Here is a 27,695-nt window from a genome sequence, read left to right on the forward strand (position 1 = left end):
AGAGCCAACATATCCGTCGTAGCATACATAGCAAGTCTGCACACACTTTCTTTAAAACTTTTAAATTTATCAATACCTAAAATTTTAAAAATTTCATCATTTCTTTCACTCCATTTACCTCTCGCCCCAACCACAAATCCAAAGAAGTGGATGATCTTCCCACCAGTGAGCTGCAGCACCTCCTCCTCCAACTCAGAGTAGTATGCCTCCTTCTCAATGTGGGCTGCCTCCACACTGTCAGCGTTGTCTTCCCATCTAACTGTGACATCCACAACGGCTACCACTCCTTCCTTTTCAATAATGAGGTCGGGTTTTCTCAACTTCCCTTCTTTATTATGAAGGTAAGGTTCAATCCAAATTTTACATCCTTTGTTTCCTACTTTATCAATTAGTGCTTTAACTATCCTATTATGTCTTTTAATTCTTGCTTCTTTCATTTTTATGCACTGACCAGAGATATGAGGAATTGTCTCTTTGACCTTACCACACCATCTACATAACCCTTCCTCCATCTTCCGTCCTCTTGCTAGAGCTTCCCTGGTGGGAAAAACATTCGCTCTCGTTTGCAATGCCGCAATCAGAGAGGAGGACTTGGCCAAGCAAGGATATTTTAAAAACGAATTACTAATACCATCATTTTTAAAATATTTAATACCAATTCCCTGACATCTTAAATTACTCCATTTTAAAAACTCTTCATCTCTCCATGTTTTAGGATTAGCCGTTTTAGCACTATATATTAAAATTTTCTCCACTAAATTTTCCCCAGCATATAAAAACGAGAAATCTATCCAATCATCTTTGGAGACAATATGTCTCCTCCATTTACGAATTAACATGTTTGGAATTTGGGTACTAAATTTTGTAACTGCTAAACCCCCATCTCTAGTTCTAGCATAGAATAGCCCATCAGTTGTACACTGGGGAAGATGTAAAATCTTTTTAAGAGTGTTCCTAACTAAAACATCTAATTCATTTAGCATATAAAGTGGCGGCTCAATTAAAAGTAATTCATAAAAAACTCTCGTTAAAATGTAAACTTTTAAAATTATCAATTTCTGCGCAGGTTTTAACGGAGCCTTACATAAACTTTCACACCAATCAATTAATTTTTCCTTAGGGCAATTATTAGCCACTCCCACCCATGGATCTATTCTTGCACCTAGATATCTTTCAGACTCACCAGGTTGAATATAATCAATTAATTCATCACCTAATCCCCATTTATCTTTTGGGTTAATAACATATGTTCCCATGCTTGGGAAAATATGAAAGCCCTTTGTCTTTTTAACATTTACTTTTAAACTTGAATTTTTACAAAACTGATTAAGAATTTTTAAATTCTTAACCATCCCCTTATAGGACCTACTTAATATAGCGATATCGTCGGCAAAGGCCAATGAAGTTATCTTTCTACCCTGCACTATAAAACCATCTCCTTCATCTTCCAATTTATATAAAAGAGGGTCCATGGCTATATTAAATAAAATAGGGGAGAGCGGGTCACCTTGCTTAACTCCACTCTTAATTAAAATAGGTTCTGTCTTATCCTCACCAACACTAATTTCAGTGTAGCAATCTGTATACAAATCCTTTACAATATCAATAAAACTCTCTGATATCCCAAATCTCTTTAACCCCTTTAAAATGTGCCCATGGCCAACCGAATCAAATGCCTTAGCAAGATCAATAAAAACAACAGCTATTTCGTCTTTATTTTTCTTGGCCCCTTTAATTAACTTTTCTAAAATCGATATATTTTCCTCACAGCCAGAGGCTGCGATAAAACCTTTTTGTCTGGGGCATAATTTAACGGCACTTGATAATCTTTTAGCTAAAATTTTTGTATACAACCTAATCCAAATCGAACCAATAGTCAATGGCCTCCAAGATGATATTTTCTTCAACTCTTGTGGATCCTTGACTTTAGGAATTAGGATTGTACGATTGCTTTTAAAACACTCTGGAATCTGTCTATTTAAAAACCAAATATTAAAAATCCTTACTAAAATCCTACTGTCTAAATTATAAATATCCCATAAATCCTTAACCTTAATTCCATCTGGTCCAGGAGCACTACTATTATCAATCTCTCTTAAGGCTTCTCTAATTTCATCAATTGATAAAGGCCAATTTAAAATTTCATTATCTACCACTTCTTTTACTTTTGGCCATCCTCTGGTATTCCCATGTCCTTCTCTACCCAAAATTTCTTTATAATAGGTTTCAATCTCCTTAACTGCTATCTTACATGTCGCTTTATCAGGTTCTCCCATAATGATCCTAGCCAACCTTTTCTTATCTTTTTCAAAGAGGGTTTGATAGAATCTAAATTTAGCTTTTCTCCCAGCATATTTTCTATTTCTATTATATTTATCAGGAGGCTTACCCACTTTTCTTCCTTGTTTCCCATTATCATTCTGTATATTATTTACTTTATTATTTTCCAAATTCTCTACATCTTCATGAGGAGAGTTCATCAACAATTTACATAATTCCTCAAATAATCCCCAACCTTCTGCTACAGTGGCAGAAGCATTTAATTGCTGTTCAATAAAATCCAATTTCTCTAAAATACGAGCCCCATTACACCTAACTCCTGTTAAAAACCTATCAATTAAAATTTTATCTTTTAAAGGTTTAATTTTCTCACGTGGAGGAATATCTTCTAAAATATCTCCCATCCCGCCCTCTTCCCATAAAACCATAGAATCTTCATCCTTTTTAACCTTATTCTTGGCCAGGTCCCTCCTCTTATCTGATATTTGCTTATTTGTTTTTGTTTTTAATTCACTTTCTATACACTTATTAATATTTCTAATCCCTGCATATTTTATTTCAAGCTGAATCAATAATTCAATTTCCTCTTCTGTCCATACCCGAGAGCGACTTGTTTTCCCAACCACTCTAGCTTCCTTTCTTTCCTCATTCCTCACCGCAGGATGCCTATGTCTGATGTGTTGACTCCGCCCCGAGCGAGTGTAGAAGGCAGACCCACAGACCGTGCAGGCATACTTCTTCTCTGAGTTATCCACCTCCTTGGGCCTGCACTTGGGGTAGTGGCAAGCTATGTTATGGAACTGCGAATATTTACCACATTTTTTGCAAATAACTCTTATTGAAGTGCTTTTATGTACATTATTTATATGCTTCGCCCATTTACCGAAACTAGCTAAAATTTGTGAACATATAGGGCAATTAAAACAATCTACGGGATATTCTAAATAAAATATTCCCTCTTTAAATGAACTACTCTCTTTAAAACTAGCTGTATTCATAAAATTTGTATTAAAATTATCTCCTAAAATATTTCTTCTATTTTCCATAAAATCATGTTGTAAATTATTAAAATTGGTATTATTATTATTAAGATTATTAAATTCTATCAAATATGGATCATCAAAAGAATCTAAATATTTGTCATAAAAGCTAGATTTAGAATCGATTATCTTAAGGTCACTATATAAAACATTTGTAAAAGCCATCGGTAAAAGATTAAGACCCTCTCATGTAGCGGTAAGGCCACCCTTGATGGCCCTGCTGCCCCTGACACTCTGAAGAGGGGGTCTTCCTCCTCCGACATCTCCTTGAGCTCCAAGTTTAAGTTGCTCGCCACCCTCTTGAGCAGATCTTGGTGAGCTCGGAAGTCGGGCAGCGGTGCCCTATGGTCCCTGGAGGCCACATTGTCCGAGAACAAGGAGGAAGACTGTGGGAGGGGCCCTGTGGAGGGACCCTCCTCAGGGTCCGATCCCTCCTCAGAGGGATGGCCCTTATCCGGCTGGCTCAGTGGGGAAGGGAGGTGCTGGTTGGGCCACTGCTGAGTGGACCGACCTTGTGGCCTGGCTCAATTGGGTACCCCAAGGCCCCCAGTATGGCCACTGTCACGGGCCCTGCGGCCACGCCGGTGCTGGCATTGGTGCCGACTGGGATACCTGGTGGTGGGTCCGGGACCCAGAGCTGCTGGACCTCCGCTTACTGCTCCTGACAGGAGAGGGGCTCCGAGACGATGATGACCGATGGTGCCGACATCTACAGTGCCGTCGGGGGGACGAGCTACTGGAGGAGCTGGATGACTGCCTCCTCTGCCTCGACGTTTTGTGGCGACACTTCCCACCTCGGGACTGGGAGCGGTGTCGCTGTGAAGCTGACCGCATGGAACGTGACCGGCTGCGAGATGCCAAAGTGATCGACGACTGGTCTCAGTGGGCACCGGGATCTGCGCCGGGCTGTGTGCCAGGGATTGAGACCGGTGTCCTGTGCTTGTCGGGGTGCGCACCAGGGATGTCGATCGGCACCGAGCAGGATTCTCTAGGGAGGAGCGAGAGCTGGAGCTGCGACCCCTGCGCGGCCCGGGCCCTGGAGGCCTGGCCTAGCCTGGCCTGGCCTGGCCCATGAACCTCTTGACTGCCCTTTGTGCCGTGGTGTTGAGGAGCTCGATGACTCGGTGTCGGAGCTGGGAGGGGAGCCCACACTCTCTACCCTCCGTGACCGTCTGAGGGGAGACTTTGACTCCTGTCTCTGCCACCCACTGGGGCCACCCAGCGCAGGTTTACCCCGAGATGCCGGTCCCTGCGCCCTCGGCCGAGGGATGGACAGAGGCGTGGGCATGCCCATGAGGGCACGTGCCGCGGCAAACGCCTCCGGCGTTGACAGTCCTTGCAGGGGCGCTCCTCCATCCCGAGGAGTCAGGGGAGGCTCCCTGCACGGAGATGCCGGTACCGGAGTAATATCCATGGCACATGGCTGGGGCATCTCCCGACTCCCCCCAGGCTGGCTGGGCGGTGCAGGGGAGTCCCGGCACGTGACGTTCTTCCCCTTCTGGCACTTTGGTGCCAGGCCCTTGAGGGTTGAGGTCAGTGCTGATGGAGCACTCCGCACCGGGGAGACGCTCGGTGCCACGGGGAAACACGCTGGTTCCGAGTCTGGCCAAAGCGCAGACTCCATAAGGATGGCCTTCAAGCGCGCATCTCTTTCCTTTGTGTGCGGGGCTTCAAGGCCTTACAAATCCTGCACTTATCTCTTCTGTGCTGCTCTCCGAGACAGCGGAGGCAGAGGTCATGAGGGTCACTCACAGGGAAAGCCTTCGCACACGTGGTGCAGGCTTTGAAGCCGGCTGAGCCAGGCATGGCCCAACCTGAAGCCCCTGAGGGCTACTATCTAAGTATTCTAACTAATTAACTACTTAACACTACTAAAACACTATACTTAATGATAACAGTCTACTTAAACAACAACAGTCTCTGCACAAAGGGGATGCTACTTGCTGAGGCAAGAGGCAGACCTTCCAGCAACCGTCACAGGCAGAAAGAAGGAACTGAGGGCCCACGGGGTCGGCGGCGCCCTATGTATTGCGGCATGAGCGTGGTACTCCAGGGGGCGTCTGAGCTGACCCTATGGGGCTTGCTAAGGGGAAAAAGTTCCGGGAACTAGTGCACGGGGCGCGCACTCACCTATATTGGAATGGATATGAGCAATCACTCGAAGATAGAATTAATTTTTGCCACAGTTTTTGGGATTGCAAAATATTGCCATTTTGAATCCTGTTTTAAATTAAGTCTAGTTCAGGTGAAAAAGTTATTCTAGCTCCTAAGGTAATACAACACTTTCATTTAAGGGTATGACTAATATTCAAACTACTCTGGACACAACAGAATTGAACTTAAATTTTTATTTACAGGAACAAAAAGTCAGCATGGCTAAGGACAGCAGGGGCCAGAACAAAATTCTTACCAATGTCTCTCTCACACACACAAATAGAGCCCTTCCCCAAAACTACCATAACCAATTATTTGTCAAGCTCTAATGTGCTCAGTGCTTCACAAGGCACAGAGATAAATGCAAGCCTTGCTTGGAGAGCTTATAAAAGAAAAAAATACTTGCTTTAAGCCTTCCTTGGAAGGATGCCACAGATTTAGTCTAGTCTACAACGATGGTAAAATGTATTCCAAATCACAAGTCCTCATCAAAGAAGGTCCCATTTTCTCATTTTTGCGGGATGAGAATGTTAGGATCTCAAAGATTGTCACAACAAATCAGAGGACAAAAGCTGGTGAAATAGTTGTCCCATGAACCTGTTTTTGAAGTGCATTCCACACTTGAAAAACAGCTGTGTGACATACTTGCTGCATTCCACAAAATGCTGGAACCATGTCTATTTCTTTTTGGAATTCTGTTGGCAACAGTAAACATAATTTGATGACTGGTTCAGCGTAGGAACTCCATGATCTTTAGCCATTTGGGGACGTGTTTTTTAATAGTGTAGGAGACAACTCAATATGGAACAATCCTTTTGGATTATAGTCCTTATGTCTCAAGATCATTTGGGACACAACAGAAAGAGGTGGATTTGGCAGTGTGTGAATTACCCAGTCATTCCTAAGGTGCAGAAATCCTGCAGCCCTGAGGCAATAGTGATGGTCAAGGAGCTGGAGAAAGTATTACTCCAATTAAAGTCATCAATGAACTCTTGTCCGATGCTTGTGCTGGAGGCATGATTTGTACCTAACAGAAAACTAACAATTCTCATTCTGTATATGACAGTACACTGAGCCACCACCATAACTTAAATGTAGCCCAAATATAGAGCTAGTTAGTTATTAGATGAGCAGTGAACACATATTTGAACAGTATGGATCTGGAAATTTGTTCCATATTCAGGAATGGATTTCCAGATCTGTGTTGCCTGAACACAGACTAAGTGCTCATCTGTTTAAAAAAAAAAAAAAAAAAAAACTCTGTATCAAGGGGTATATTAGAGGTCAAGTGTACTGCTCAACTGTAGAGAGCCACAATTACAAGACTGCTTGGAGAGCTTTACCACTGCAAACTTTATCTAACAGGTTAAACTATCCATGCCAACCTGCCAATTTGGGATATGGAAGCAGTTTAAGCATTTTCTGATAACTGTGCTTTAAACTTGCATTACATGACATATACTACAAAAAACTATCTATACATGACTTTTATTTTTTTCTTTTTCTTTTTTTAGGACACTGCTTGTGAAGGGAAAAACATGCAGGCTGTATATTTGCTTTATTATTTCCTGCTTGTCTGTTTGTGTATTGATTTTGCTCAAAATCAAACCAATGAAATTCCTAGAAGGCAAAGAAGGAGAATGCGCTACAGAGGATCACGAAAGGGTTCCTCAACATACCACAGACCAAACAGAAAACCACAGATTAAGACTTCAACTACTGTTGCTGTAGTACCAAGCATTCCCCTTATTAATATTGATGATGGCATTATGGAAGTATTTGATTCTTTTATAGGTTTGGGTGGACATGAATCCAGTTATAGTGTCTTACCAGGTAAGAACAATTATTTTTTTGCATTATACCTCTGTATTTGTAATTCCTCCTCACTGTAGGTCACACTTTTCCTTTACTTTTAATGAAATTCATGCAACTGTGAATTTAAATTAAATATATCTATATCTATATATTCAATGGCAAAAAAATTATGTCAATGAGGAGTTAAGGTTACTTGGTGGTACGCATAGTTGAGCAAAACTCCTGCAAACCAGAAAATTCATAGTTAAAGTTGCCCGTCCAACTTAACTCTGCTCTCTTTCAGCAATGCCCCAATTTGCCCCATGAACACCCCCCCACACACACACCCGAACACACCACTTTACTCTGCCAACCCCACAGTTGCTGAAATGTACAAGTGCTTCACTTCCTTTTATAACTCATTCACTCTCACCCAGAGGATTCTATTTAACACTATTACAGAACAAAAGGAAAAAGTTTGCCCACACCATATTTCCTCTACATTCTTTGAGCAATGTCTCAATATGCACATATCCATGCCAACTCTTGGCACTATAAGATGCAGGAGGTTCCAGATACTGGCACACACTCACACATTTAGCCAACTCCCCAGAAAGAATACCACATGTATACAATTTAAAAATAATGTCACAGGCTTTTAGAACAACTTTACACTTACTCAAAGATACCATCCCTCTTTTACTTAACCCTCATTAAAGCATTAGAATCTTCTTATTCCACTTCACTCCTGAAAATATCCTTTATAATAAAAGCTCTCTGCACTGCTATTGACATAACCTACACAATTCTGCATAGAAATGATTCATGCTGCATCTTGAAGGTACACATGCACCTCTTCCCTTTTCTCACACACAAGAGGGTAGAAAACATAGATCTTCTCATATCACAATCACAGTTCTGTCACACAACTTGAAGTAATCTACAGAGCTCGCAAACAACCTCTAACCAAGCTGAGCTAACTACTACATCCACCATTCAGTACAACTAAACCTCACATTAACCACATTCACTTTACCTGGAGTGCTTGCTGACAATAAATGCTTAGACTGCTCTCATATCCCAGCCTACTACTGTTAATACCCTTTGTACTAAAACCCCATGTGCCCTCCTAAATATAGAATGCACTCAATTCTGCACTAAAATGATGCATAGTGGATCCTGAAGGTATACATGCAGCTCTTCCCTTTTCTAACACACACTGGAGAGTGCAAAAAAATATGATCTCATATTATATCACAGCTGTCACATACCACAAAGTGATCCATAGACGTCCTCACCACACAAACACACTTTTACCAACGAGGCCCAACTACTGCCTGCACCATTTAGTGTAGGCACACCTATCAGGGGGACAGAGGGAAAGTGGCGGGGGAGCAATTTTTTTTGAGTACTTTAACAGTGTTAAATGGAATCCTGTGGGTGAGAGTGAATAGGTTGTAAAAGGAGGTGAAGAGCTTGTATATTTCAGCAACTGTGGGGTTGGCAGAATAAATGTGTGTGTGTAAACAGTGTGTATTGGGGCATTGCTGAAAGACATAAGAGTTAAGGTATAATGGGCAACCTTACCTGTGCATTTCCTGGTTTTTAGAAGTTTGATTTTTGCTCAACTCTATATTCTGCAAGAGGTTTACACTCAACCAAGCAACCTTAACACCATATTAACATTTTTTTACTATTGAATTTCCTATTTTTAAAAAAATTCTTTAAAATGCTGCTGTTAGTAATTTGTTAGGAGTTAGCAGTCATTTAGAGAATTGAACATACTATGTCTTGCAATTAGCATGCTGAACCTGCTGCAAAAGCCCTCTACCCGCCCACCCACAATCATCTGTGTCCCATCAGCCCTGCTTTGGCACACCTTCCCAGATAAGCCATTGACCCATTCGATACTTTCTCCTCTTCAACCTGCTCCCCATCCCATTACTGTACGTACCTAGGCCACACCACTGCACACAGGAAATATAACCTTTGGCTGAGTTACTGAAGTCCTCAGATCTTGATGTAAAAACTTCAGGTTGCAGTGAATCCATCATATATTCTAGTTCAAACCACCAAGTGACCCATATCCCTTTGCTGAAGAGGAAGGCGAAATCCCCCCAGCGTCTCTGCCAAGCTAACCTGGGGGAAAATTCCTTCCCAATCCTAAATATGGCAATCAGTTAGACCCTGAGCATGTGGGCAAGACCCACCAGCCAGACATGTGGGAAAGAATTCTCAGTAGTAACTCAGATCCTTTTCCATCTAATGTCCCACCTGTGGCCATTCGAGATATTTGCTCATAGCAGATGCAGATGAGCTATCTCCCAGTGTAGGCAACCTGGTCATATCATCTCCTCCATACATTTATCAAGCTCAGCCTTAAAACAAGTTAGATTTTTTGTTCCCACTGCTCCCTCCTCTTGGAAGGCTGTTCCAGAACTTCACCCATCTGATGGTTAGAAACCTTCATCTAAATTCAAGTCTGAACTTGTTGATGACCAGTTTATGTCCATTTGTTCTTGTGCCAGCACTGGCTCTTAACTTAAACAATGCCTCCTCTCCCTCCCTAGTGTTTATCCCTCTGATGAATTTATAGAGAGCAATCATATCTCCCCTAATCATTTGTGTTGTTAGGCTAATCAAGCCAAGCTCCATAAGTCTCCTCTCATAAGGCAGGTTCTCCATTCCTCTGATCATACCAGTAGCCATTCTCTGCACCTGTTGTGGTGCACTGGCAGTGCTTGGGGTATAGGGAGGTTGAACTGCAGGATGGTTGGGGTTCATTGCAGGACTGGGGCTGCAGGGTGGCTGAGGTGCAATGGCAAAGCATGGGGGTTCGGGTACAGTGTAGTTGGAGTGCACTGACTTAGCTGGGAGGTGAAGGGGGATTGGGATGTCAGTTTGGTGTGCATTGCAGAGCTGTGGGGAGCATGGTGGTTGGGCTGTATTGGCACACGTGATGTAGGGTGGTTGGGATGCACTGGAATAGCTGTGGGATGCAGTGTGGTTAGGGAGCACTGGCACAGCTGTGGGGGTCAGACAGGTTGGATTGCACTGGCAGAGCTGGGGCTGCAGGGTAGTTATGGTGCAGGAAGGTTGAAGTGCAGTGGCAGATCTGAGGATGCAGAGGGATTCTAGTGCACTGGCAGAGCTGGGGGTACCATGCCTCTCTCACCTGAGCCCCCAATCTGTCTTGTCTGCCCTACCATCCATCCCCATTTATCCCAAACCCCATAATCTCCCTCCTCCCGCTACAGTCCCAAACCCCTCTCTCCTATCCCTCCACTCATTTGCTCCCCTACTACTCTACCCCTCCCAGGAAGAATTCATATGTCTATTCCCCCCCAATACTTTGATTACATTCTCCCAAAATAAAATTGCCATACATGGACTCACAAAATATAGAAATGTACAACCACTCAGTCCAAAAATTTGTCTTAGGAGGAGGTGTGTCATTAACTTATCCTTAGATATGTTAATGCAAGGGTGAGTTCACAGGCATCAAGAGGTCTGTAACTCATTAGTACTTCTCAGTTTAACAGTACAAAGTACCAAAAGAAAACTATTTTTGAGGGGGGACCTGTAACTCAGGAACCCCTTGGTCAGATGACCCAATATTTAGATCATTAACATCATATTATGCTCCCATCAGGCACACCAATTTCAAAGCAATCCAACTAACAGTTCAGATTTTAGAGCACTTACAAGATTTAAGCTTTAAAGCATATAAAACAGCAGAAATGGAAAGAACATTTTTCTGTACTTTGGCACATGTGTAATGTTAAAATGTACTTTTTAAAATACCATTCTCAATTTGGGTCTCCAAAGATTTAGTGGTTGCCATACACTACTTTGAGTAAAACTTGACAGATTGAGATAATTTTAACCTGTATCACATCAATGGTTTTATCTCTAGCTCTGGGCAAAACACAAAAACCCCACCTAGACATTTTTTTTAAAGGGTTCTTTTTTTCTGGGCATATATCTTTAGAACCCTGCCTCACATGACACCCTCCTGAGGCACACCAAATTTAAAAGAAATCCAACTAAGCATGATAATTTTAGAAAGGTCAACCTTTAAACAGATGTCATGACCCAACCTTAACTATACTGGCGTGTATATATATATATATATATATATATATAAATATAAACCTTAACATTAGGCAATCCCCGCAACCCCACCTATAGCATACACATCTACTTAAATAAATAAAATAAAAGTTTTATCATCCTAATTACTTCAATTTTTTTTTATATCTTATTGTGTTTAGTTCATGAAACTTGTTAATGACAACCATTTCTGCATACCTATGTCTTTAAGTCTCAGAGAATTTTTTTTTGCTACATAAGAGTAATATTTTCTGTAATTTGCCACATACTGACCACACTATATCTACTAAATTTTTCTCTTTAGTCTGCCTAATGTTTCATAATCTCAAAATGTCCAGTAGCTTTTAAGGTCTATATTTCATAGCTCCATATCTGGTAAGTCAATTAATGGCTGCTAATTAGTGCCCTAATATCAATAGTATTAGTGACATTCAATACCACATTCCCCAAATGTTAAAAACCTTAATATTTAAAATATTCCTTGAATTAAGTGTTTTGGGTATAATCTGATTTGTTTTCTTAATAAAATTAATTAATAGGTCTGAGATAATGGCTCTAAATCTCAAAATATTAGAAATGAGACTCCATGTCAGATAATCATTAGTGGAAAGACTGATCCTCAGAGGCATATGAAACAGGCTCTTAAGATCCAGGATCACTATTCTCTGTCCATATTTATAATCTGGTGATACTTAAAAGAAGTTGAATGTAGTGACTCAGGAAGAGACAAAATGTACTTACACTAGATAAAAATAGTGAATGTTATGTCAGTGTATACTTATTGACTCTTTAATCTAGAGAGTCATGCCTGTCTAATAATTCTCATAAGAACATAAGAATGGCCATATGGGTCAGACCAATGGTCCATCTAGCCAGCATCCTGTCTTCTGACGATGGCCAATGCCAGGAGCATCAGAGGGAACGAACAGAACAGGTAATCATCAAGTGATCCATCCCCTGTTGCCCCTTCCTAGGTTCTGGAACACAGAGGCTAGGGACACTTCAGAGCATATTTTGCATACTAACTAACTCTCTACATTAAAAATCATTTTGTAATGGGAGAACTTGTGACTTGCTGCCTCAGGGAAGTAATAATGTAATATTTAATTTATGTTTGTTGAAATCAGATCCAAGTTATAATCATCTGTTGGTTGTTTGGTGGACTATATGAACTAAATTGGTGGTCTCGATCCATATCCTAGTCAAACATCACAAACATCACAATCGGCATCAGTTTATGGCAGCTTTGTCTGTACCCTGAAGCAGAGGACAAAAACTGAACTAACCATCTCAAAACAAGCTTGAAAATAGGAGGTTTTAATGAGATGGCTGACAAAACTCTGACTATAGCAATTTTGGTGGGTGCTAGTATAATGCATTCATAATAGATACTATTTACATGAAACCCTTCATTTGAAAACATTCTTTATATTAAATAGAAGAAAATACCACATAAATAGCATGTACTGTATTGAAGCGATTCTGATCTTTCTTTCAGAAGACATCAGTCATGCTGAAATTATGTGTGGTTTCCTTCACCCCCAGCTCTGTCCATTTTTGCTTATCTAGACTTTTACCCAAAAGTTGAGGTAAAACCACTGAATTTATTTTAGTTGTAATTCAGTACTGTATTTGCACCATATTTCCAAAGGTTGAAAGTCCTGTGCTCATCTGCCAAAGATTTCAACCACAAACTATTTTTCAGTCTAGTTTTTAAGTTCAAAATTTTAGTTATGGTCAGAATTGGTAAAGTGTCTATATATAACAGACCTGCTATCATGCTTCATAAGTACAAAAAAACCTTAAATTTCTGTTGCTCCAAAGCACCCTCAGATCTCACTCTCCTAAATGATTACTCTACTCTCCTTACTCTTGTGTAACTCCAATTAAAGACAATTTGTGTTAAGCCCATGTCTGAAGAGGAATCACACTTAAATAGAACGTTAACAACAGTAATCAGTTATCTGCATTCCTTTGTGTAAGATCATGTACACAGAGATAGAAGTAAGCAAGCAAAACATTTCATTACTATGTAAGGCAACTTTCCAGTCTCTTGTTTCTAGTTTATGGGCTAGATTCTGCCTGTGATGTAGATCAGTGTAATAGGAAGTGCAGAGTTGCTCTACTTTAGGAGGTACAACTTATTCCTACTCCTTGCATGCTGGTCTCCTATGGTGTGTGGATAACAGGGATAGTGAGGGCCACAGCTCAACCTCCTCTCTGCACCCTGTGAAATGTCATGAATACCTGAGGAACTAAGGATGGAGCACAGGGACGACAATTCTGCGTCATCCTTACAGAGGAAAGCAAGAGGGGAAAAGTTACTTGCTCCCTTGTTCCCCTACCACTGAGCATACGCTAAATGGCTAGGCAGATTCTGTCCCTACAACTTTTCCCTTTAAGAAATTCTACTTTAAATAGAAAGCAGTATTAGCTGAATATAGACATCTGCAGAAAGAGGCCAATCCTGACTCATTTCTTACTAAGACAAAACTATCATTGACCTCAGATATGGTCAAATAAAAAAAAAAAAAAAAAATCAGAAATTTTAAAGAAGAGCAGAGGAATTTCCAGCTCCAATCAGATATATACTACTTTGCAGCTGCTAGCTTTTTATTTTATTTAGGGGCAAGAGTACTGTGCTTTCAGTTTCTTTTGGAAAGTGTATGAAAAAAATATAAAGGTCCATTGCAGAGTGCATAGAAATCCGCAGTCAAGATCTTCACAATGAGTATCTAACTAACAGCTGTATTATGGATAGCTAGGTGGAATGAGAAAGGGTTTGAAATCAAATATCATTTGGCCCCAGATAATTTCCTCTTCTGCTAGCATGGTTTGAGCTGACTAGCGTGCAAGTGAATAAAGGCTTATACTAATGCAGGCCTTTTCAGAAAACAACAGAGAAGAAATTAGAGATAATTGTTTCAAGAACTTCCTATTTTTTTCCCAAGTACCTCAGCTCCATGGAGGGTCCTAGAATTAAAATTCACGCTGTGATAGAATTTTTCCCTTTCTTGGTCCCCTCCACATCAGACAGCCTCCACGATGGGATTTAGGAAACAGTAGGTCATCCCTAGGAAGGGAGGAGGATTTAATTTACCCATGAAGAAATGAATAGGAAATGTAAGGGTTACAGGGGCACCCTGTTCCTTTACCACCCTGCTAAAAATAGTTTATCAGCAAGATTCTACAGCCATTGAGAAAGTGTGGATGGAAGGCCCTGTAATAACCTTACAGTCTTTCTCATATGATGTGTGTAATCTCTCAACTCACAAAATCACTGTTCTCTTTACAGAGTGTAAAGTAAAGAGAGGAGCTGTACCTGAGACTTTGAATGCCTGTGTTATATACACCTTATTCCTATGTAGGCTCTGTTCACATCCAATGTGTGCTTTTCTAATGAGGATATTTGGATTCAAACAGAAGAGCAACAATACCACTTCCTAATATGAGGAAGATCATGGCTTTGGGGATGTAGGTCAGGTTAGTTCATAGAGGCGAGGTTAGTTCACAGAACTACCACACTGATAGAATGTGTAACTGAAGTTACACTGAGAGTATGTCATGCTCCAAAATCCCCTTAGACAAGAAGGGTGGTGAGTAGATTAGATACTTTCAATGAGAAGAGGAAGAGACCTACCTACTGTGAAGCTGAAAGATGGCTTCATTAACTCACAAATCAAGCTTATGACAAGAAGCTGCATATTGCCAGAGGACTGTTCAGCAGACTGGTAGTCCTCAGGAATCTTATATGATGATGATGAGAGATTCTCATGGGTTTCTTATGGTGCAGCATGCCTGTAATCACTAACTGCTCTTTCCAAAAGTACTGATCTTGAGCTACCCGATCAGTGCATATTGTGAAAGCAGCTGAATGTCTTTTGCTTCAGTTGACTTTGCCCTGATGTGTATCCCTTATAATGCCAACACCTTCACCTCAAGTGCTCATTTGTGAATTTCCTCAGATTCCTGGAGAGTGTTTATCACTCTTCTTAGAATGAGCGACTGTAGTTCCTCTCTCTCTCAACTTCCCAGATGAGGGGTAAGGTAGCATTAGGTATTGGTCCAGGATAGGTCCTTCTTGCACTGTGTTTTGTGTGCATGTGTGGACTTTGAGAGGATGTTCCAGTTTCATCTAAATCAGGTCTGAGAAACAAGATCAGAGGATTAATGTGAAGGTGATTATAACAACTATGGCCTGTTATTTCACAATCTTCTTTACCATTTTTACTCTCAAGTGGCTGAGAAAGAAAAGGCATAAAGAAGGATTTTTAATCCACTTCTGAAATAGGGGACCACAGACACTGCTTTTGAGTGTGTCTTCCTTACACAGTACCTCTTTTGGCTTTCCATCTAGACTTGGATGCAAACAGATTAATCAACAGGCTTCCAACGTGGCCTGCGGTGCACTGAAGACTAAGTGATACAGACTGTGTTCCCTAGGTTCTAAGAATGTCTTGTTGAGTTAGTTAACCCTGACTTTCCTTCTTGATGTAAGGCTCCAAGGAATAAATCAAGTGCATCTACCCAGGGCATGATCAAGGCTACTTCTCTAAACAGTGCTGAAGGTTTTCTGCTTTCTTAGCAGTTATATACACATCATGCTTCTGAAGAAACACCTGCTGGAAATGGAGGTGTGAGGTTGATAGTCCATAGCATGGGACAGCTTATATTCCTCTCTGGGCCACATCTACCCCCTAATCATATTATTATTTATTGTATTACTGAAGTGTCTAGGATCCCTACTCATGGATCAGGGCCTCATCATGCTAGATGCTGTATAAACTCAGGACAAAAAGATGATCCCTGCAGCAGTTCAGTTATATTCCTACTATATGAGGTCCAGCATCTAAACAGATTACCAGTTTCTCTGGACTCAACATTAAGTAGTTTTTATAACATTAAGAATGAATTTACCAAGAGATGCTAGTACTGGTTCTGGAACAAGATCTTTGCATGCTGATTTGCTGCAACTGCTGACAGGAAGTAAACCGAGAATTGTGCCAGGTAGCTACATAGGAGAAAAATTAGTTCAGAGAGCTCATTTTAGGACAAATATATGGGGAATCAGACCCTATCTTCTTCTGTCTCACTTCTGAAACAAAGATAGTTTTGGATGATAATTAAAATGCTAGAGTTCTGTGTGGACTGTAATTGGCTTTTCCACTTGTTTGTTCAAAGCCATGTTTCTCAAGGTTTTTGCAAAGGCTGTTGGGCCCTGTCTAACATCATGAGAAGTTATCAGACATTGGTGGACATATATGGTATTAGTGAATATTCATGTAAACATTATGGTATTAGTGAATATTCATGTAAACATTATGAGTCCAAAAAGGAGTACTCTGTAGAGAAAATGCCTCTTGTAGCAGAAAAAAATCAAGTACCTTTGGGTGAGTCTACCTGATCCTATCTCCAGAAGATTTATTTTCATGTTCTGAAGTTTTGGGAAGATAATACTGTAATGATGGATTTCAGTATTTCCACTTGGAATATTGATCTCCTTATGAACTTGTTGAGGAGATATGAAATCTATACCTTTATTTCTCTTTGTACTACAAACAATATTGTGCCCTTTCCAGAATATCAGTCTCTCTGTGGAACTGGTTCTATACTTCCAACATGTAAGATATGGACTACTGTACCCTTCATCTTCTGATGTTATGAAGAGTCTTGGTGATAGTGTTGATTTATTTTAATTTACTTTGGACTAACAATAAACTTGTCCCTGGGACAATGAGCAAGTTTTATTGAATATTTTCCCCTGATTATCTCATGCACCTATTTTCTGATGTGCTTCACTCCCAGATAAAGGCCTATCCTGAAGCATGTCCTCAGAGGAAGGGGTAATTTGTCTAGACCTGGGAAACACACACACAAAAAAGAACAGCTATGGGGCTGGATGAAGAATTTTATTTTGTGTGTGTGTGGGTGTGTTGTATTTTTGCGTGTGTGTTTTTGGGCATCTGCTCATGGTTGAGTATAGATCTCTACAATAAGAGACTGTAGCTAATGCTCAAAGGGTTGAGACTACTATATACAAAGTTCAGTCTGAGTGTTTATCTTATTCTCCTGTGTATGGGTTTGCAGAAAGACTCCTTCAGCTGGTATGACTATGCCCTTTAACAAGGAGGCCACAGAAGGCTTAACCTTAGGCAGAAAAATGAAGACTTTGTTGTCTTTAGATAAAAATAGCACATTTAAGGGAATCTCTACTCCGCCTTAATCACCTACTCATAAACCAAATGAGGAAGAATTACTCAGCTCTTACACAATTTTGCAAGGCTTAAGGTCTCTGAGATTTTGGGGATTTTTTTGTTTTGTATTTTCTAAAAGCATAAGCACCTATGAAGTTAAGCTCCCATTTATATGTTATTCTTTGAAGCCTGGTGAAGTGTCTGAGATATTGCGATCAAAATCTCAACTTTAGAGATGTATCTTTCTTTTTAGAGGATCTAGAGAGGAGACTCTCTTACAAGAGTTTTTAAGACTTTTTGCATTCTCTTTTATTGTTGATTGTGAGCAATATCCTTCACTTGTCCCCTGGGCCAAACTCCTAAGAGAAAGATGGAAGGGGTCCTTTGAGGGGGAGACTACATTATCAGGGAGATTGAAAGGCAGGAGACTAGGCATGACTCCTAGCATGTGTCCATTATGACTCCTGAGGGACCTAGAGAAGCTGGATGGGAAGTAGAGATAGGTCCATCTCTCAGGAAGGAGGATCTGAATCACTTCATCCTATAGCAGGGGTTCTCAAACTTTTTTTTGCTGGGACCCCCTTTGAAAATATTTGACGCTGTGACGACCCCCTCCAAAAAAGTGATGACCTTCCCCATACCATGCCACCCTTACTGGCATGCACTGAGGCTGACAACTCACGATCCCTTCATAATAACCTCGTGACCTCGAGTGGTCACGACCCCCAGTTTGAGAACCCCTGTCCTATACTCCTCCGCTGCTTGGTCTGGGCTGTTTGTGGATTGACACAGAGAATGAGTAGTGAGCCAGAACCATTGGAGACAAGTGGCTTATTGGTACCAGAAAGTTTGCACTCTTCATGGCAGATGAAGCCGTGTAGATAAAACAGCTTATGGGAAGAGGGGATACTTTGTGGCTTTCTCAGCACAGACTTTACCTACCTGCTGGCTGGGAGCCTGAATTTCTTCCTGCTGGTTGCTAAGTGGGGGACCCTTGCCTTTCTCCAAGATTTAGGAGGCTGCAGTCAAACTTTCCTTCTTTGCAAACTGTGGGAATAGGGATCTCATGTTTGGGGAAGAGTCAGGGGGCTTTGCAAAAAACTTAACCCCATTTCCATGACACAGATTCTGGCCTGGTCTCAACAAAGGGAGCTTCCATGTAGTCTGCTTAACCATCCTGAGGTGGACCTTGCCCACACACTGTCTAGGAGTTGGATTTCACTTTGGCCTGCTGTCTCTGTCTGACATTTCTGAGGGGGGAAGAGAGGAGGAGAGGTACTGTCTTTCAAACCCTCCTCAGAAACCTAAAAGATTTTTTTAAATTTTAACTGTTTTGAGAAGAAAAACCTCAAAGCCACTGAAGAAACAAAGATATTTAGTTAAAAATCCTGTGAAAATTCTGTTGCAAAGGAAGACATTGAGTATGCTATGTGTGCTGCTTGGAGGATAGGGTGTGCCACTGCCACAACCCCAAAATACCTGACCTTCCAGTACTTCCAGGAACAGTGTAGGCCTACCCTGACCAGTGTGACCTTGCATGCATGATGCACATGAGGTCACATCACATGGAAGACACCATTTTGAACAGCATGTCACTCCACCCTCAGTGGCAGGGACAGATAGGGAATGCCTCTGTATAAAGATTCTCTGACAAGGAAAGGATGGAGAATAGAAACTGTAAGCAGTTCCCACGAGATGTACACATCGTAAAAGCCACCATCAGAATTGACACTAATTATCCCCTCTGTAATCAGTCAAAGCAGTGAGGCCAAAGATTGAAGAGGTCATGGATAATTAACTGTACCATCCCATCTTCCACCCTACCAGTCAGGATTGAGGTACAGTGGCAGGGCAATGTGAGAGTTGCTTATATAGATTCTGCCCATTTTTAAAGCATTCTTTAAACAGAGGATTTTTGTTTGCAGCTATCAATCTGACATGTTTTAATAAACACTAAACTCACTTAAGCCTAAATCCTGAGCCCGCTGTTGTTAATAGCCATTGTTCTTTTCACTTCAATTGGCAAGGATTTGTGCTCATAATGGTAGTAGACACTGAGCACTTTCCAGTCATGCATTAAGCAACATGACTACACATCTGTCACATGTTTGTTTTCTCATCCTTTCCCCAGAGGCAGAAGCATGTGCAGTAGAGTGTCATGGTTTGGAAGTGTGTAATTTTGTTTTTTTAAATAGCAATATACCTGTTACTATGTGTTTATGTTACAGCATACAAGCTCAAAGAAATGTGTCTTGCACACAAGGCGGTAAGGTTTGTGACTGTCATTATGATGCCCTTACTTCCTAGAGAATATGGTGATGGGTGCTTTAGAAATATATACAAAAAAGAAATGTTTTATGTTACCTTCAGTTCATTAACAACTGTTGAGGACTCACATATCCAGAGTGAAACCGTAAGCTGAAGTATTTTACCTATATATTTGAAATATTCCCATTATATCAAAAATGTCTGGTGCAATTTTTACAGACAAGATCAATACACACATATAAAAGATCCTCCTTCATACTGTACACAAGCACCAAACTAAGGCTCTCCTCTATAAATAGATTCTACAGACAAATCATTCATTCACTTCCAGGTTAAGAACAAGAAAAGCATTTAATACCTGAAACATTAATAAGCTGAACTGAGTCTAGTGAAGATCCAGTAAAATGAAACATTTGCTCTTAACATTAGCCATATTCTCTGGCTTTCCCAACCAATTCACTACTAGCATGACTATACATAATGTATATCAAAAGTCTATACAATGAAACTGTATAATGTCTATTTCAGTTTAAGCTATCAAAGAATTATTATTTAATTAACCTCTTGCTTTTGATCTTCCTTTTTCTTTTATTAGGAAAGAAAGGGCACTGTACAGCTAATGGGATGATTATGTATGATAAAGCTGTGTGGTCCCCCAAACCTTGCATTACTTGTCTTTGTTCAAAAGGAAAAGTGATTTGTGATGAAACTACATGTCTTCCTCTGACATGTCACAAAACTGTGGTACCTGAAGGAGAGTGCTGCCCAGTTTGCTCTGATATTGGTACAGTACACCATACTATCTTCTTATCCATCACTTAATTTTCTATTTGTTATTTTTACTATTTTAAAACTAGCCTTTATTTAATCTTTGTTTGAAATAAGTGGAAATGATATAATCTATACAATACAAGTAATGATTTATGCAATTTTATTATACATATTTAACTGCTTTTTAAAAAATATGTTCTAGGAATTATTTTGGGGAAGCTCTATGGCCTGTGTTAACAAATGTTCAGACTAGATGAACAAAATGGTCCCTTCTGGCTTTGGAATCAATGAAACAAACATTTTTTTAAAATATAGAAAGTAGAAAAGTTCCAAACTATGTAATAACAGCAGCTAGCTAGCTATATTTTTATAGAATCAATAAAAATTGTTCCATATTAAAAAACCCTATGCTGCTCTCTCTCAAGCAAATGGAAATATGCTATGCTTGTAATGCAAAAAGGATCCGGCCCCATATTTTCTATTTAATTTTTTCCCTTTTCTGTTTTCTCCTCTCTTCACTATGATCCCTATGCTTTTTTTAGCTAATGAAATAAAAGCATAAACTTTACTCCTTTAAAAATGTTAAACAATGTACTACCAAATCAAGCCTACATTCAAATTCTTTTAGAACTGCTTTGATGCATTCCTATTTACCATTTTAACATCTTTACCAAGTAAGAATACAAATAACAATTTTATGTGGAAGTTGCTGTAAAGGCTTAAGCATTGATCGTCATACTCACATAAAATCTGGATTCTTCCCTGACCAGCTGTGTTCAATAAAATTCATCAGTTGCTGGATTTGCATAATGATTGTAATATTATCGTCCCCTCTTAAAGATATTATATACTGACACATGAATCATTTTTATAGTAAACATACATCAAGAAGAACCATGAAAGAAACATTATTCAACATTTCAGTGTAATAAATGTATATTATAAGATTATAAGTAAGAAAGACATTTTCCATTATTTAAAGTCACATTCTCAATGTGAATTTATTTCTTCTATAATTGGAATATTTGTAATGTTTGGAGGGAATAATGGTTACTAGCACTAACTTCATTTTCATTTCCTCTTATACTAACTATTTTCTTTTTTCTTCATTTTCATTACCATGGTCACCCCCATATTTAGTACTAAATATTTCACTGGATGACACACCTGAAATTTCTGGTGATTCTCCAGAGCCCAATGACCTAAGAGACCCAATGCTACTGCAATCACTGCGTACCCAGGCTGAAATGGATGAGATACTTAGAAGAGAGGGGGAAGAACTTGAAGGAAGAGAAAAGGAAATTCGCAAAAAGAAAGATGGGAACAGGAAGAGAAAAGAAAAGAAAGGTCAGAAGGAGAAAAAAAGACATGATTATGAAGCCAGTCAGAATGAAGAGGAGGAAATAAACAAGCGAGAGGAAGAAAAAAGAAGAGCATATGAAGAGGAAGAGCTACAAATTGAAAAGAAAGAAGAAGAAAAAAAAAAGGAAAACAAACGTCTAGAGCAAGAAAGAAAAGAGCAAGAAACAGAAGAGGACGAAGAGGAAGAGGATGAAGATGAAGATATTTTACGAGGTGATGTTTTCAGAATGCCCTCTCAATTCCCAATTCCTGTTCCGCATGCAGAGATTCCTCCTTTGCCAACTGGATGTTCGATCTCTGACACCATAGTAAACTGCATTAATGCCAACCTTACACAAATACCACCAATTATCGATCCAGAGCTAACAAGCTTAGAGCTTGAAGGTAAGAAAATAAGTTTGCTTTATATTATTTTCTTCACCAATTAAAATTTAGCCCTCTCCAAAACTCACAACTTTAATGTTAACCAATTATAACATAAAATGCTTTATACTACTAGTTTTTTTACCACAGAAAGAGATTTAAAAGCATTTTACAACTAAGCCTGACAAACAGGCAACAAATTAATGTAGTAACAAGTTATGTTGCTACATCTAATTTGCTTATTAAAATGTAGATGCTACTAGTGTAGAGACACAAAGAGATACATAGTTGACTTTATTTCCATAAATACATTTTACTTGTACATCACCTAGTTACCTGAATCAGACCATATGAGTTGCAACACATTACTAAGATATTTTTTTTTTTACTTATCTGTCCTAGGGAATACCATCACTTCCATTCCAGATGAAGCATTCAATGGGATCCCTAATTTGGAAAGGCTTGATCTTAGTAAAAATAATATTACTTCTCCAGACATAGGTCCACAAGCATTCAAAGTAAGCAAGCATAATCTTTCTGACTTCCCTATCACTGATTTGTGCTTGAAATAGATCTGCCCTATAGTATGTAACCAGATTATCAGCTGGTGTAAATTGTTGTAGCGCCACTGGAGTCAATGGAGCTATAACAATTTGTACTAGCTCGGAATCCACCCCGATGTAATGAATATATGAGTAATCAAATTTTTCATATTTGCAGTTTTCAGCAAGTTATATAGTTGGTTGAATACTATTCACTGAACAAATTATTTACTGAACAATTACATTATTAGTATTTTCCTGATATTTTACCAGTTTCAGTTTTGAGATTTTTAAAAATAGATTTTTCATGATCATAAAGTGCTTCTTATATCCTTTTCAAAAGCCTCATGGTACTTGGACTCTCTTTGAAAGAAAAGAAGTATAGAAAGGAAAGTTTTTGAAGGGTGCTGCCGCCTTAACAGTCCTGCACAGTGAAGTTCTATATATGTAGAAAAACATACCCTGGTCAATGTCATTGTTCCTCAACAGTTACCGCACCAGTGTGCCTCACTGTCTAACCTGAAATTATCACTTTTAATGTTCTTTCTTTAATACTTGATCAGCTACTAGCCTACTAACAACGGTGCCAGAATTGACATCAGATAGTGTGGTGTTTTTCTTTATGGGGCTTCTTCTTGAAAGGTGCTGACCCCTCTAGTTCCAGTTTAGCAATCTACTTAAGTATGTGTTTAACTTTAAGCACAAATTTGATAGCCAGCACATTGCTGCAGCAGTGAGCTGGTGAATGTCCGTCAGGCCCCCAGCGAAAGAAGAGAGAGGACACCTCAGATATGATATGCTCCATCAAACCTAGATATAAATTTGTAATTGTTGCTACTTACCCAAGCAATACAAAAGAAAACTTTAAGCACATGATCAATGCCATTGCTGACAATGGGACTACTTATAGGCTTAAATTAAGGCACATGCTTAAGTGTTTTGTTGGATAAGGGCCAGAATGCTCAGCACATTGCAGGATCAAGCAGTTATAAGGACACCTGTGTTAGGACCTGGATGGTGACCATCAGCTCATTTTACAGAGGCCATCGAATAGCTCATAAATGCCAAATACCTACCCAAGCTGGATTTCTAGCCAATAACCTAGATTCCACTATCAATGCCCTCAGAACTTCAGGCCCATCCACCGTACATTAATTTATGATTTCTCTTATCACATTAGCTCTCCAACACTAATGCTTTTGTGCTCCTAAAGATGGTTTTGTAATGATAGTAATTTAAGATCTATGGTAACCTAATAAAAACATTAATGCCACTGTTCCATTAGTACAAATGAATTTGAGAACATGGTTTTGCTTGTTTTTACTGAATAAAAAACAAAGTATAAACCTACATTTTTGTCTGCAAAAACATTAATACTCTGAACACACAGTTTATCAAATGGAATGTATTAAAAACAACATCAACCAAATCAACTGGAGGCTTACTTTTCAATAGCTTCAGTAAAAAACTTCCAAGCATTTCAGTTATTTAAAAAACAGCTGTTATTCCAGAAAATTGTAAGAATCTTTTTTTTCCTGATATTTTTTGCATAACAGCATTTTCATCTGCTTCTCTTAAGTTTTTCCCACCTCAAGTCAGACTCTTCTCCTTGTGACCCCCACAATCATTTCCATGGGAAGCAATCCAGTATATAAAAACAGATTATAACTTCAAGTTGGAAAATAAAGTATCAGGAGTCGGTGAACTATTAAAAAAGATCCTGTTCTCATACAAACTATCTAGGTAACAAAATATTAGGGAAGAAAAATACAGAACACATGACACCCAAGCAGAACTGCCAGTAAGTAGAATTTTCTTTATAATTTACATGGAGTAATGGGCCTTTGAAGTCCTCCAAGACTAACTTTGCAAAAGACTAAATATCTATGTTACTTATTTAATTAGCAATACGCATGTATCAGAATTATTAATATAATACTGTGCTGATTGTCCATAATTAAAATCTTCTGATAGTAAGCTGTAGTCACAAAAAGCATTTGGAATCTGACTTTGGCCTCAATCCAATGAAGCACTTAAGTACATAAATAGTCCCATTGTTTTATATGCCCTACTGAACTGTGGCCTGACACCCCTCACAACTGCACTGATGGCTCTGTTGTAGAATTTTGACTGTTGGGTGAAACAAAGTAGGTCAGAGTTACATTTTCCCCCATTTTATTCTATGAGATTATTTTTTTTAAATTACATTTTATTAAAAGATATAAATTTTTATTTGTACTTGTATTCTATAAAGCATATACAAACATCTAAAAACATACTACCACTTTTTTTTCCATATTTTTATTTGACTAAAGAAAAAAAAAAAGGAACGAGTTATAGCTAAAAAAAAAGCTAATTTAAAATTGTGCCCCCTTCTATGTCCTCTCAGTGGAAAATTCCCCCCAACTATTGAAATGTTTACTGCCATGTTTACTCTTTTGCATGAAGGTGCCTTTTACCCCTTAGTTCCACAGGATTACTGATGAGACAATGTCCAATGTTAGCCAGGATAATCGCTACCTCACATAGAGGTACCAGAGACTTTCTGATCATGCTTATGTAATCTTTGGAGGCCATATAGTTTATCCAACTGATATGCACATGCCTGGTCTACACTACGCAGTTAGGTGGACATAAGGCATTTTATGTTTACCTAATTATGTCAGTGTACACACTACAGCCTTGTCCCACTGATGTAAGTATCCTACTACAACAACATCATAACTCCAGCTCCACAAGGCGTAAGGCTTATGTTGGTGTAGTTAGGTCCATGCAGCTTCTGTGTAAACACTGCAGTACTTACATCAACTGTCTTGTCAATTTCAGGAAAGTGACCAGAAAGCTGGGCAGCTAGAGCCTGGCTTCCCCAAGCTCCCCACTGGGCAGCTGAACAAGAGTGAGGGAGAGGGAGGGCAGCCCAGTTGTGTTCCCGGCAGGAAGCTGTGCGGAGCTGAGAGCCCTGACTCTCAATCCTCCACACTGCCCCTCTGTAGTCGGTGGAAGTGCTCCTGGTGAAGATGTGCACTGACAGAAGGAGGATAGTGTAAACATCAGCCACCATAGTACTGTGGTGGCTGTAAGTTGACCTAACATACGTTGACTTAGGGCTGTAGTATTGACATGCCCACAGCATGACAGACAATATGGATGATCTTGAGACAATGAGAGACCATATGGATGGATCTTTTATTGGACCAACTTCTGTTGGTGAAAGAGACCAGTTTTTAAGCTTACACACAGAGCTCTTCTTCAAACCATATGAAACAGAACACTGATGCTTTACAACTTATTTATAATTTTAACTCTCAACCTGTGAAAAGGCTATGTGCCTCTACACCAAAGCCAAAAAATCTACTGAACTATATTAGACCATAAGCCATAGAAGCTATTTATTGAAAAACATCGACTACTGTAGACTAAGCACATAACATGAAAATACTATAAAAGTCTGTAATATCTTGGAATTCCTAAATACTATTAAAAGGATAAGTGAGGTAAATGTAAGATTGGATGAGTCAAGGATTAGTAACAGAAGTGTGGTCCAGTATGGCAGGGATGGTGGCTGGATGGTCCACATGAAAGAGGCTGATGAGCTGAGTCCAGTTCTTAGGTGACAGATGTCCTACATTACAAAACATACCATCACAACTGACACACTTGTTAGCAGTTTATACAGACAGGCCAATGGTTGAATGTACTTAGAGAAAGAACTGTTTTCTTACCCATACACTGGATACTCCACAACAGTGCTCTAGCTATTCGGTGGATATAAGACTCAAGTCTCCAGTTTATTAACCTAGTGCTTTTTATGAGTCCTAAATTTACATAAATACAACCAACAGCAGCATCTGCAGCAAAATTAACATGTTTATCTAAATGGCAATTACAATTTTAGGTTATTTGACAATATAATTTTACATTTTGTTAACTGAATTCTGATTTTCCCCCTCCAATTAAGAGCCTGAAAAAGTTAAAACGTTTGTATATGGATGGAAATGCACTAATACATATTCCTCCTGAATTACCATCAACTTTAGAAGAACTTAAAATAAATGAAAACCATCTCCATGCTATTGATGAAGACAGTTTACAAGGTATTTAAGAAGTGAATATTGATCTAATGAAAGAGATTTGAAACTCAAAATGAAGAATAGAATTTTGAGATCTTGCATATTAAGCAAAATGTGGAGAATTTCAGATCCATTTTCATCTGCCATTGTAGAGGGAAAAAATTAAAGTTAGATGTGAGTAACTTAGATCCTGCAAAGACATATGCTGAACTTTACACACATGAGTAAAGTTAAGCACACACAAGTTTACACACATCTTTATTGGGTCAGGATCTAAATGTATTTTTGTTGGTCAATGCCAATCAAGGCAGCATACTACTTCAAGATTCTAGTGTCTTCTGTTTCTGTAGGAGCCAAAGATACTGTGTTAAATAACAGAAATGGAATCATTAGAATGATAAATAGATGTGTTTTTGCAGATGTCTCTATGGCAACAAAAGCTAGAAAATCTGCATGAAATTTGAGTTTTTAAAATCTGAATTCTCTTGTAATTGTGAGGAATGTCAGTGCTTTTCCCAGCGAAGTCTGTGCTAATGCTCGCATCTCCTTGGGAAACAGCACTGTGCAGTACATAAGGAGCATGTACCCCTACATCCCAATATTACTCTGTTTTGTACGGCGGAAACAGTATGTATTATTTTCATGCTCATGGGGCAGAGAACAGATTTTTACCTCCATGCACAAAGAAAATAGAAGACAGATTAAATCAAATTATTCAACATTGTTGTTTATGAACTTTAATAT

At 39.3% G+C, this 27,695-nt stretch overlaps 2 protein-coding genes across 2 annotated transcripts in view; one reads left to right on the forward strand and one right to left on the reverse strand.

Annotated features, from left to right (window-relative positions):
• CENPP (centromere protein P) overlaps positions 1-27,695 on the reverse strand; it is a 280,800-nt gene that overhangs the window by 83,422 nt on the left and 169,683 nt on the right. The gene's annotated exons all lie outside the window — the stretch shown is intronic.
• Positions 1-27,695, forward strand: part of ECM2 (extracellular matrix protein 2) — a 43,397-nt gene that overhangs the window by 6,082 nt on the left and 9,620 nt on the right. The window contains exons 2-6 of the mRNA XM_067568158.1: positions 6,989-7,307; positions 20,439-20,627; positions 21,755-22,360; positions 22,742-22,857; positions 26,840-26,975. Of these exons, the coding sequence (XP_067424259.1) occupies positions 7,013-7,307; positions 20,439-20,627; positions 21,755-22,360; positions 22,742-22,857; positions 26,840-26,975 (1,342 nt within the window). The 5' untranslated portion in view covers positions 6,989-7,012. The remainder of the gene's footprint in view (positions 1-6,988; positions 7,308-20,438; positions 20,628-21,754; positions 22,361-22,741; positions 22,858-26,839; positions 26,976-27,695) is intronic.

Source organism: Emydura macquarii, unplaced genomic scaffold, assembly GCF_026122565.2.
Source record: "Emydura macquarii macquarii isolate MOO-44397 ecotype Brisbane River unplaced genomic scaffold, CSIRO-AGI_Emac_v2 contig_2846, whole genome shotgun sequence".
Lineage (NCBI taxonomy): Eukaryota > Metazoa > Chordata > Testudines > Chelidae > Emydura > Emydura macquarii.